The 13563-nt window shown below is 40.9% G+C and overlaps 1 protein-coding gene across 4 annotated transcripts in view; it reads right to left on the reverse strand.

Annotated features, from left to right (window-relative positions):
* The window catches only part of asap1b (ArfGAP with SH3 domain, ankyrin repeat and PH domain 1b), an 86310-nt gene extending 74865 nt beyond the window's left edge, over positions 1-11445 (reverse strand). For all 4 annotated transcript variants that reach the window (XM_047327711.1, XM_047327712.1, XM_047327713.1 and 1 more), the window contains exon 1: positions 10723-11445. In XM_047327711.1, coding sequence (XP_047183667.1) covers positions 10723-10848 — 126 coding nt within the window. In that variant the 5' untranslated portion in view covers positions 10849-11445. The remainder of the gene's footprint in view (positions 1-10722) is intronic.
* Between the last annotated feature and the right edge of the window lie 2118 nt (positions 11446-13563).

Below are 13563 nucleotides of genomic sequence, written 5' to 3' on the forward strand. Positions count from 1 at the left end.
AGCTTGGGTGCGGAAGTCGATGGCGTAATCGACCACGGAGCGGGATCCCTGACGGAGCCCGAGGAGGCCACCAGAGGCGTCGGGTCCCCGCGATTTCATCTGGAAGACCTTGGGAAGCTCGGCGGCGAAGGTCTGGAAGGAGGAGCAGGCTGGCGTGCGTCATTCCCACTTGGCTGTCCCCCACAGCCAAGCGCGACCCGTCAAATGATAGATGGTGAATGCCACCCTGGCTTCCTCGGAGGCGAAAGTGTTGGGCTGGAGCGAGAAGAGGATTTAACAGTTCGTGAGGAACGGATTACAGCCCTCCGTATCACCGGCGTTTCGCTCGGGAACCCTGACCCGAGGCTCAGAGACAGGACCATGCTGCGTAGGTGCCGGTGGAGGTGGATCCGGGGAGGCGGGCAGAGCGAGGGCTCTAAGCGAGAGCGGTGGTGAGCTGCTGGACCTGGGCAGCTAACGTGGCGAACGCTTGCTCTTGATTCGCCACTGCTTGCTGAACATCAGCTGCGAGGGAGGCCAGGATCGCCTCATGGTGTTGGAGCTGAGTCTCGACTCGGCCCAGTTGTGCCAGCGGCTCCGTGGTGTGTGCTGGGTCCATGTCGGGCCAGATAGTACTGTAACGGGTCGGGAGGGTACCCAGATGCAGCACACTTAGGCAGACAGACAGTCGGTAATGACTTTCATTTATGGACAGTTCAAGGATAACACAGTGGAACGAACTTGCTTCGTGGGAGAGCACGGAGTGCCCGGGGCGGACACGCAGTGGGAGCGGCAGGTGACGGTACCACAGGCGGGGGAACAGGCAGAGTCCGTAGTCGGGGGCGGAAGGCTGGGTCGATCACCGGGACAGAGACAGAGCAGACAGGTCGGGGAAAGGCGAGGTCGATACCTGGGAATCCGTCCGGGAAATGCTGGAGAGACTAGTACGGATGACATAGAACAATCTGGCGATGAGTGCATGGTGGAGAGGAGTATATATACCTAACTGATGAGGGATCGGCTGCAGCTGCGGTGAACAGGTGAGTTGAGTTGAGCTGATGAGGAGGGAATGGCCGGCAGGAGGGGGGACGTGCAGAGAAGCAGGCAGGAATTGAGAAGGAGGGGGAGATGAACTGAGAGCGGCGATTATGACACTTAATTATTTGGGATCTTGTGGTGAGATTGTTTTCATTGTCATATTTTTGAGTGTTGTCATATTAGTATCAAAAACAGAACTATATTATTATTATCACTAATAATAAGACAACATAATTGTAATTTTTTGTAATTGTAAGTATCAGTCTGGTAGAGATTAAAGCGGCTGTTGTACAACTGTCCTCTCTCTCTTCTCTCCTCTCCCCCTCTTTCTGCCCACTTCTCCTCTCTTCCCCATTTCTCTCCTCACCCCAACCAGTCGAGACATACGGCCACCCACAATTGAGTCCGGTTCTGTCAGAGATTTCTTCCTGTTAAAAGGGAGTTTTTTCTCTCCACCGTCACCAAGTGCTTGCTCATTGTGGGATTTGTTGGGTTTCCCTGTAATATTGTAATATTGACCTCACTATGTAAAGTGGCGTGAGACAATGTATGTTGCGATTTGGCGCTATGCAAATAAAATTGAATTGAATTGAATTGAATAACAAACACATTATTGAAGCTGAAACAGGTCAGGTGAAAAAATATAAACTTAAAATATCAACATTAAATGTTAAAGTATTTATCAATTATAATTCAATAAAAAGGGAAACTCTAACCACAAGACTTGTCTTTTGTAACAGCACAGCACTGTGTTGGTCGAAAATAAACTACTTCAAGCTTTTATCACAAAGCTTTCACTTATCATTGATCAACTGATAAGCCTGCCAGCTCTGCTTCCTACCAATCAGTCGCCCATGTCGTAAATCTTTAGGGCATGCCGCCACAGAATGTGTTCCTTTGATAACCAGAAGTAACATTATTTTTCTAGCCTCTGAGTAATGTTCCTGAACACCGCTCAGTCATCATGAGTCCTTGGCCGAAGTCACAGGCAAGGACTCTGCAGAGGGCTTTATGGCATTCCCTGAAGTTTTTCTGCAGACAATTCTCAGACTTCACACTTTATTGCTGGGTGAGAAAACACCTATTCCAAAACCACAGGTGCATCCACTCCCACAGTACATTTGGGTGTTAAGACATTTGAGCAACTGGACATTCAGAGGACTTCACTATGACAACCAACACAAGCTGGAATCACTTTTGGAACTGTTTAAATTAATTTCCCCCCATTTTCAGAGTGACAGTAGCTTTGAAAGATACAGTTATGATGTAGAAAAAGGGAGTGATGTCACACTTTTCACTGACTTGAAATAGCATTAGTAAATAAATTAAACAACTTGTGTTGAAGCACCATCAATGTCTTTCATCTGAGCCTGATGGATCTCTGCAGGCACAGACATTTTGCTTTTCTGGGAAAGGTGGCATCGAAAATCAGCATTGAAAGGCTGTGTTAGCTGTTTAGTTGTCCAAATGCATACACACAAAGCTCACAGACAGAGATGCAGTTTTTATCCCGAAGGACACAACAAGACAGGCAGCCATCAACAATGTTACTTGATTAAATAATATGAACAAATTTCATGTCAATCGATTCAATAGTTGTTGAGATATTTGGTCCTGACCACAACATTACCATCCTCTAGAACAATGCTGCTAATCATATCTAATAAAAAAATGTTATTATACATTTCTGTATTGTGCCTCTAAGATATCCACTTGTACTTGATAGAAAAATAAAACAACCAGAAACCATCATTTGAAGCCTGATGTTATTTAAACGGACACCCTAGACTTCTGAAAGTGTCATGTAAATTCATCCTGGTTTAGCTGATAGCATGCTGTGCCCCATTAGAGATTAAAATGTCTGTCGATGGAATGGGACTTAAACACCATCCATCCATGTAAGGAAGGCAGCAGACAGATGTGAACAAATGACCAACTCTTCCTTACCTAAATCTGGGGAGGAGTGGGGGATCAAAATGGCAGAGCAGAGTATGGTCCGGGGCTAATCTGCTGCCGGCTAATAGCAATTGATGATATACGCAGTCCAGCTGTGGCAGGAAGGTAGGCCAACAGCTGTGGCCCACTCCGATTATCAGATTTCAGCCACTGACGACAAACGAGCTGACAAACAAGCAACGCAACAGTCTCACCTTCTGCTGTGGGGTCAGAACAAATATGAAAAAGGGCTCAGAGATTTGCAGTATTTTTGGGGGGAGATTTGAAGTCACACCTCACATTTACTCATGTGCCAGTTTGTAAAGAACACCTAAAAAAGTAATCTGTAATAAAACAGTCCTAAACATTTTTTGTCTTCATGAAGGTATAATCTTCAATTTTTTTTAAAAACGTATTAGAAAAAAGCTATGATCATTTTAGAGGATGTTTCTTCAATTATTATTTTGTCCACCTGTTTATATCAGGAAGGGTAGGTTAAACAACAGTATCACCTCTCTGCTTTCGTTTTATTTTTGTCTAATAAACAGGTAACGGATTGTTTATGAAAAATAAATTGAAATTGCTGTGTTGACTGGGGGAATGCTTTGAAGAATCAATGACCATTTAAAGATCAATTATAAGAAGACGTCATGTGCTGTGGTGCCACGGGACCAAAAATGCTCCTATTCTCTCACAGCGTATGATTCAGTGTGTTTGGTGACACAAGGGACAAATTATGAATAAATTGCCATAACTCCATTAATAATTGAAAATGACACAGCTGTGCTCCTAAATTGCAAATGTTGCAGAGTGAAGCCTTAAATAGCCAGTGCTCAGTTTTGTTATGTGAAGCCAAGTTTGGTTAAAAATCTGTGTTGTCATTTTGAAGTATTCATCGTTTTTGCCTCGGTTCGGGTAGTGAGACACAAGTGCTGAAATCTTTTGTCAGGTAAAATGAAAGACATAGTCTACAGTGGTTTACAATAGCTGATATGCAGACAATGCAGCAAAATGAAACAATATCAGTCTGTTCAGTCAATTCTCTAAAATAACCCCTCCAGTCAAGTTTTATATAAAAATAATGTTCTATGCCTAATATTTTGTTTAACATTGTTTACCCCCCAAAAGTTTTTTTTTTACAACCCTCTGAAATGGGGCTGGAAACCATCCACTCTCTCTCCCTCATTGAGGAATACTGAGGCTATGAATATTCATGAAATGTAAATAACAAAGGGTGAGCGCTCCGCTCACCACAGCAGGTTAACCGGTGAAAGAATAATAATAATAATAATAATAATAATAATGATAATAAATTTCATGTGCGCAACGAAATGGCTAGCGGCAACATCGGCGGGATTTAGCCATAAAAGCTTCACAAACTGCTAATGCTAACTCTCACTGTCTCCTGACACACCTGCCATCCTCTCATGGATGCGCTGCCTCTGCGTGCAGTGTAGGGGTGTTGAAATGAATCGTTTTTACGATGCATCACGATGCGGAAGTGGACGATGCTGCATCGATGCAGTGACGGAAAATAATCGATGATAGATTACTGCCGTTACTTGTTTATTTTCTGACCGTGGCTGGACAATAATGTTTTAGAGTTCAAAATTACTTCCTGGTAGTAGTAGCGCCTGTCAAGGAAATAGCGGACCCAGCTCAGCCAAGAATTGATGCTGTAACTGAGCTTTTATTGTTACGCCTGTACTGTATCATTTATACAAAATAATGACACGGAGACCGTCGTATGAACCAGCGTGATCCAAGACGGAACAACAACTTTATTTATCACCGTCAAACACTACAGCGCATCCACTCCCTTCTTCCATTCTGCCCTTCACAATAAAACCTCAACTTAAAATCACAGCATTTTGCTGAGGCAACCCAAAAACAGATTCCAATTAAAATGTAATGTTACATAAATAAATTGGCTTACACTACGTTGCTGTTTGCTAAGTGTCCTTTTTTAGGTTGAAAATAAAAAAGGGAGTTCATATGTATCTGACTGCTTTGATTCATTGATGAAAACGTAGCCATGTGCAGTAATATCAAAAATGGAAGATGCTTCGCATTGTGATGCATCCTGATGCATCGTGAAATTGAATTGAATCGTATCGTTGACAGGAAAATCGTAATTGAATCGAATCATAAGACCAGTGAAGATTCACACCCCTTTTCAATGCCACCTGTACTTTTGTGTTCCAGATTCATTGTGATGTCAGTCACAATCAGGAAGTGCTCTTGTCCTGTGATGTTTTGTAGAATACAGGTTACAGCAGTACTGTAATTTATTGCACCTTTCCAAAACATAAGGATTTATGTTTTGTTTTGATGACCATTTTCACACTAATAATGTAGATGGTAAGCTTAGCCTCTATTTATTTTGAATTATAATTAAATTTAATGTTAAGACATTTATTTTAACATTTAAATATTTTCTTTTATGAATAAGTGCACTATATAAACTAACAGTTTGATGCCATTTCACGACAGTTGAAACACTCAGATGTGAAAAATAAAAACTAAACTTCCTTCAAATTAAAATCACTGGTTATTTAATTTAAAGTCAGGTTGCTTCCAGTTTAGTCCGTGAAAGGTGCGTCCTTTAAAACTAAATGACCAAATACAGAAAAAAGAGAGAAATAAGTATGTGTTTCTCTGCAAACACTGTGACCTAACTCCTTGCTGGTGGGCTTGATGTTACATGTGACGGGGATGAAGCCTCACATGATAACATGTCATGAAGGCTGCAGCCTCGGGTACTTATCAGACAAACAACTCAAAGCGAAGATAACTAACAAATACTGTATGGCTCACTCTGTGCTCTGCATCTCAAGTCCAGAAAAAACAACAACACTTCTGCTAGACCAACACAAACATTCCGTAGATTTTTCTAAAAGTCACAAACAGTTTTGTTGTCAAGTTCATATTTTTTTCAACGTAGCATTCCTATGTACAGTGCAGTAGCTGTGGGCTATCTGAATGCTTCTTTTTGGGTAGTCATTTTTGGCCTTTGATTTTCACGTTTGTGCAGCCTCGTCTTGAAGTTCTTGGTTTGTTTCTCAGTTGTCCACATTTCTGTTCATAACAATAATATTCTAGATAGACAACATCTTCACATATAAACATATTTTACAATTCATGACTCCGGTCCTTAAAGGGGCAGTAAGCGATTTCTGAGAAAGCTTGTCTCTCTCTTTGTTGTTGTTGTGATTTTCCTGCTCTGGCCGGGCCGCAAACGCCAGCATGTTTCTAAAGGTGTGGACAAATGACGTTTACAAACTGCACTCGCAGTGTTGTTGTTGCAGCCTGCACCATTTGGTTTGTTTTAGATTTATAGAGCCAGGGCTGAGCTGAAAACACAGATTTTTTTTGGCATACAGAAGCGACAGCTAGCAGACCGTGAGGAAATATTTACTGATTTTTACAAAACTAATTTGCTTTAGAATCGCTTACAGCTACTGAAAGATGTATGTTAGAGCTTAAATGCTTAATCAATTAATTTCCTGGATCCTGCTTCTTTAAAATGCGAATGTTTCCTGCCTTTGTCTTATATCATGTAGTAAAGTAGTTTTTTTTTGCCTTTTAAGCAACTTGTACAATCTGAAGGCATTTCAAATCACAGATGGAATGGAAAACTGTGAAAACAGTTTTCAAAAACTTCTGACATTTGATAAACAAAATAATGAACAAATGAAAAAGCTAATTACCAGAAATAGTGATTCAACCCACTGTGCCTCACCTCTGGGTCCATCACTATCAACTGCATGAATCACACTAAAAAGCTTTTTTTTCTATGCTTGAAAATCAGCTTTAGCTCTCCTCATTTTTTGCCACCTTTTACTGACTATTACAAACTCCAACTGTTGATATGGATTGACCACAATCAATGGTTAGAAATGTCTTTCTTCTTCAACATTAAAGGTGTTTAAAATCTCCAATCTCTTCTCAATATCACACACTGTAGCTTTAAGGCAATGATTTTAATTTGAATATGAAAACCCAGTGGTTTGGAATAAAAAAAAACATTGTAGCCGGGGTTTTTCTTCAAATGCAGGATAGCAGCAAAATATCTTAAGTATCTCAAGCTTAAAATGCAGAGACTGAAAAGGATGTTATATACCTATTAGGCAAAGCCCAGCCATGCTTGAAGAGAATGACTGTGAAAAGTCAAAATTTTTCTGGTCCAGCCCATGTGATGTGGTGTGAGAGACATGCTCAAAGGAATGCCAGTGCAGCGAGGGTTTCCCTTGAATCGCTGTTGTGGCTCTCTGTGGTTTAGGAAAACAAACCCGATGACGCAAAGTCATACACAGGGGGAATAATAAGTGCTTGCTGTGAATAATAATGTATATCAAAGAAAATCTGAGAAAGCAGGAGAATCTTACATTAATGACCTTGCTGTTTTGTGTTGCTGAACAAAAAAACACAATCTGCTTAACAGTTTTCATAGTCAGCTGGGTCACTGTGTTTTCTCCTCTTTGGTCTGCGGCTGAACAATCCTAGTAGGAAACCGGGTTACGAGCAACAAATAATGATAATTTGCATAATCAATTATTTTCTTTTTAATCATTAAGGCTTTCAGAAAATATTGAAAAATGTCCATCACAGTTTACTAACCAAGGTGACAACTTCAAGTGTCATAATCAATTGTCCTGAACTCAAATATATTCACTTTACAATGATTGGGAAAAAAGAGAGAGAGAAAAGCAACAAATCATCATGTTAGAGAATCCAAGAGGACGATGGTTCGTGGTTTCCCTTGAATAACTTAAAAGATAAATAGATTATCAAAATAGTTGCCGAAGGTCAATTAGTCAATTAGTTGACCAATCGATCCAACTATAATTTGTTGCGTCTAAGACAGGTGAATTAGTACAAGATCACAAAATTTCCACCACACCACTACATTTCCTCTCTACAACAACTGAAAAACTGGATATTGTAACCTCCATGACTGTTGTATTACACTGAATTAGTTTTAACTAGTTGTACCTAATGAATTGGTAACTAAGTGTGTATACTGCATAAATCTGCTAGGCAAATGTCATGGCAATCTGCCAACAGGTTTTTCTACGTCAAGCAGACTAAACCCACCAATACGATTCTAAAATCCAAAGATTTTGTTGCTTTTCTCTTATTCATTTCTGTGCTAATTCAATTCCGTGGATTATTGATTCTGAGACTTTGTGTTCCCTGAATATGGGGGGCTTTTACCATTATCTTCGAAATAATAAATGATGAAAACACTTTCACCATTCCAGCCAACTTCACCAACAAAAAAATCCAAACCTCCAAAGTCCACACATAGTTTTCTGGGAAATGCAGTGGGGAAAAAACACACTACAACAATGGCTAATTTACACCAAAGATGTAACCAAAGTAAAACCCTGACACCAGTGTCCGGTATTCCACTCACACACATATAACACACAATGCCCCTGTCTCCTGTGTCTGTAGTAATCAAGACAGCAGGCCTGTAGGGTTATTTTTAGGATTTTATCCCACCACCTCGCTGCTCATTGTTGTCCATATTTCTTGAATAATCCAAGTATATACAGTAAACATCTCTGAGTGCTCCAATGCGACCCCAGAGAGAGAAAACCTACATCATTACACTTTCATCAGTAATTGATGTGTGCCGCTGAATTAAGATGCTGCGATTACCTTTTTTCCCTCCTTTCTTTTTTTTTGCACCTCCAGATGACTCAGTGGAAGCACACAGAGAATGACAACTCCCTGTGGAGTCAACTCTCTTACAGCATTAAATATTCACGCCATACCTTTGCATAATTTACCTTGTCAACATACCAAGGAAATGACTCAGAGAAAAAAAAAAGGGTGAATGCTCTTAGTTTGAGGACAGGAACTCAGCAGAAATACAGGACATTTCAAACAAACTCCTATTCAGGCAAAGTTACGCAAAAGGCAATTTTAGATCTGAAGTGGCTCTATTGGGTCTGTCCAGGGATCAAAAAGGGTAGCTAATTTTATACATGAGACACTAGTCTGACAGTGTTCATGGCTTAAACCTGGCTGTCTGCTGCTTGTGTTGCCTGAATCTGATGGGTGTATCCCAGTCTGAGTTACCCGACCAGCTGATTATCCTCGCAGAGATGTTCCAAAGGCATCTTGCCTGTGTCGTAACTCTGAAGAGCATGTTGCTCACTCTTTGGTACCAGTCAAATGGTCTTCCATGTCATGTGATCTCTGCAAAAAATTCCAGAGTGGCTACTGAAGCCCAGTGCACATGGCGGCTCTCTCTAACAGATGTTTTTCGTTTGTGCTGCTGCAGTCTCAGAGGCGCAGAGCCAGAGAGGTGATTCATAATGCAAGCCTTTTCCTTGTTACAGTCAGCATACACTGAGTATGCTCTAGGTTCAGAGTAAACACAGCCCTGGCTCTGTTTTGGTAAATTTTATACTGCTACAATATAATAAACTTGTGAAGCACTGTTAGAAGTGATGGATAGCACAGGCTGTAAATAGCTGGAAGAGAGGTCTGGGCTTTTGTTTTTTTTCCTTTAAACAAACCCTCTGGTTACTGTGGTGTTCATTGTCATGTTTATATGAGCTGTACAGTTATTTAACTCCAAATTAACCTAATTTAAGTCATTTTAAAATGAGCATAAACGAAAAATGTCATTTCATCGAACCATCTTGTTCAACGTTCCCCGCATTAAAAAGTAATTCTCGTCTGCAGCTAGATGTGTTTTAAAGTAGGAAATTAGGTCATGTTTTGGCATTTATGTACAAACGTGAAGGTGCACCTCTCCTCATCCCCCCTACCCCCAGTTTGATGTTCGATTCTATCATGGCAGGAAGGATACCAGTGGAGGGTAAGGGTTAGAGGGAGACATACTCACACTCACGCCCACACACACACACATTTATACACATCACAGGGCACCTGCCTGACCTGATTACACTCCTCCTACATGATTAAAGGTGACACAGCATCACAGTTACTTTGGGCGTGTTCCGGGGCAATATCTCACCGTTTTATGAAGAAACATATCATTTTTTACTTCACTCTGGCCTGTGTGCGAGAGGAGAGATCTCGGTAATGATGAAACAGTTAAATCCAGATCTGACTGCCAGTGACTGGAGGAGGTTTTTGTCTCTCTCTCTCTCTCTCTCTCTCTCTCTCTCTCTCTCTCTCTCTCTGTCACACCACTCACACACACATCTACACCCTGGCAGCATGCTCTGAAGCTGTGAGTTATATAATAGCGAGCATAGAGAGCTGCAGGCCTGAGCGGACATCCTCCTATTCCCTACACTCCCGCACCATTCCATCCCCCCTTTTATTACTCTACATGTCTGGCAAGAAAAGAACCGCAGATTCTCAAACACACAGGATGAGGAGTTGACCTCCACACACCAGCTCTGCTTATTAATTCAAGAGCGGGGAGGTGTCCATTTTTGCAGTAATAAAACTACAATAGGTGTGCAACATGAGAAATGCGATTTAACAGAAACTGCAGCTCCCACAGGTGCAATTATTTTCTTTAGTGGCAAACGGATATGCAACATAATAATGTCACTGGGCCTCTAACAGACTTTTCAATCCTGTCAAAACACAACAGTTGAATTTAATGTTGATTGCATGAAGCCTTGGCCTTAAACGTCCACCATTTAGGCCCCTTTTTTTCCATTAAAAGTCCGATTATTTGTGTCTATTGTTTTTGTTTGTGTTGATAAATTTGCCATATCCATCCATCCATCCATCCATCCTTCCTTTACAGGCAGCCGGACACCGTGGCCTTACCTCCTCCAGCACATTGACTGAGTTCCTGCAGCTCTGCAGTCGGGTGGTGAAGCTGGATGTTGTCGGGGAATTGTAATCCTCTGTTGTCTCCGAGAGAAACTCGGACACCGAGATTTGATCCGGCATCCTTTAACGGGGGGAAAACCCACTGGATGGTTGGCGATGAAAGCTCAGAAAGATAAAACCATGTAAGATTAAAAAATAGAAAAGAAAACGGGGGGAGTCTGGTGGAAGGGAGAGTCGATGTTCTAGGCTAAACTGTGAACACAATGGGGATGATTAAGACGTGTCGTCTTCTCCGGTGACTTCTCAAATGACTTCACGGATTCCCAGGGGCCATGGAAGGAGGGAATTAACTAAATATCTGCGGACTGTGTCCCCTCGGTGTGTCTATTCTGTGAGAGGGTGTCTAAAAGCGACGGATGTATAAATACTACAACTGCGTCTAACTAAACCTCGGAGGAAAAACCACCGCAAATGATAGCGGATGCCCTCATTATGCTCTACAGATGCCAATACGCCGCTTGTCGTCAAAACAGCCCTCCGTTACCAGCCTCAGTTTAAAATTTAACATTATCCATGGTCTGCAGGGGTCGTCCTAAACTGCAGCGGGGTTTGGTCCTCTCTTCTTCAGCCGTAGTTGATGTTTTTTAACGCTAAACGCTGCCTCAGACACATTCACTACCGCTCTCTCCTGCTCGGCCGCGCTAAGAGGTCTCAAAACTACAACGAAGCTACATAAAGGGAAGGCGTAACTTCCGGTAATGGTTTTCATCATAACACAAAATTTTGACACGAGCTGATACCCAAACAAATTGTGTTTAAGAAGTGGTAAATGGGAGTAAATGTTCTTAAATTTTGAATGTGTGTGTAGTTTAATGTACAAAAGTACCCCCCAAAATTAATAGTAACTAGAGTTCTAAAATATATATAGCAGACTTTTGGATTACAATATTTCCAGCTGAAGTTACATCTAGTAGAAATATTAAGTGGGTACATTGTGCGTAACCTATGTGTGTAACACACCTCCTTACATTACACTGAGATGAGCACTGTGTCATGCTGCTTGCATATGTTGGAAAATGTATTGGTGAGTAGTCAGTTTCCAACTTAAACATGTATGTTTTGTAAATTAATTTAAAAAAGAATAGCGATTAATCATGTATATCCATTTAAGGTTAAAAATGGAATCATACCATCTCTATAAAGCTTCTTGTGATACAGAATTATATTGCCAAAATTATGTACACAATAGAACGGTCCTTATTTTTATTTTGAAAACTAAATTACCAGTTTCCGGTAGTTTACATTGATGAATTGACGCAAACCTCTCCCACCCAATTCTCCTGGTTGACGGGGAGGAAGAAGAAGTATGTGCTTCGCGCATGCGTGATCTGGAATCTGGCTGCAGCAAGAGAGTCCCGGCTGCGGGCCTGTAGCAAAAAACAGCGTTTTACAGTGACAAACCTTTGATGTTTCGTCTTTGGGATATTTACTGTTGTGGGTGTAATTGGAAAACAAGGCGCCCCGGGAATAGTGTCTATTCGAAGCAGCTTGCTTCAAAGGCTACAAAATTTAACATAACGCTTCTTTAGTCGTCCGTTGGCCTTGTGGTTTTTATCGTAACGACTCCAAACTTGGATAATAACCAGCATAGCAAACAATGTCCTGTATTATTTCTCTGTTTATGCACTTCTGTTAGCCTGCCCCCTGTTAAATTGGGTTAACAGTCCCAGCTGATCATATGAATCATGATGTACTGTTTATCGACATGACTTTCATTTTTCTGCAATCACAGGTTTGAGGCATAGAGGTTGCAGTCGGTTTACACTAGTGCCCCCTACTGTCAGATGTCACCCTCTAATCTAGCTGGCTGTCACTTTGAAAAGGAGTTTCCCATAGGTTTGCTGGAAATTGAGTGAGTGGTAATCTAACACATTAATGTCATACAGGTGTCCAAAAAAATATTATATGAATTTTAAAAGTGTCATGTGAGAAGATTGAAAATAGGGTTTTGCATATCTGAAATTCCAGGTTCTCATCTTTCTAAAGATGCTAAAGATGAGAGGAAATTTTCAGTTCAGACTAATTCTTTTTTAATTCTTTTTAAAACGTCTTTGTATTTCTTTATACTTCGACTTCACTATTAGGGAAATATTGTACATTTATCTTACAGACCTAGTTACTTGATAGTTTTAAGATTCAAGGCTTCTCATTTGATGAACTCATGAAATTCAACGCATTGTTAAAGATTAGACCAGTGCTTTCCAGTCTTTTTGGCTTCTCACTCCTTCAGATGTCCATGAATAATTCACACTTTCACCACACTAGAACTTTCCCCCAAAGAAACTTCTCAGATGGTCTCAATTATCCAATCTTTTCTCTTGAAGAGAGAAAGAAAATGTTAATCTGAAAGATGCATACTCATTTGCACATCAGTCCCTTTTCTGCTTCTTTCCTCTGCATTAATCATTATTGCCCTTCACATTATACAATTCTTTGTGTTGTAGATTAAGTTTTAAATTGTTTGAATTGCATTTTTGCCAATCAGCCTACTTTCAATATTTTGACTTTAGTCTTTTTAATATTTTGCAAATCTATAATTGAGTAACAAGGCAAGAAGGGCCTTGGTTAGGGAGGTGGACAAAGAAAACGGCAGCAGGGAAAGGAAGACTGGTTAGAATTTAAGAAAGGATAAATGGAGCTTATTAAAGAGAGAGGCCCTCGAACAAGACCTGTTCCAAAAAGCATGCGACTTGAGACTGAGGCAACAGTTCACCTTTCAGCACAATAATGACCCGAAGCCTATTTTCAAGACAGCGATGGAGAGGCTCCGTGACA

Source organism: Scophthalmus maximus, chromosome 16 (assembly GCF_022379125.1).
Source record: "Scophthalmus maximus strain ysfricsl-2021 chromosome 16, ASM2237912v1, whole genome shotgun sequence".
Classification (NCBI taxonomy): domain Eukaryota; kingdom Metazoa; phylum Chordata; class Actinopteri; order Pleuronectiformes; family Scophthalmidae; genus Scophthalmus; species Scophthalmus maximus.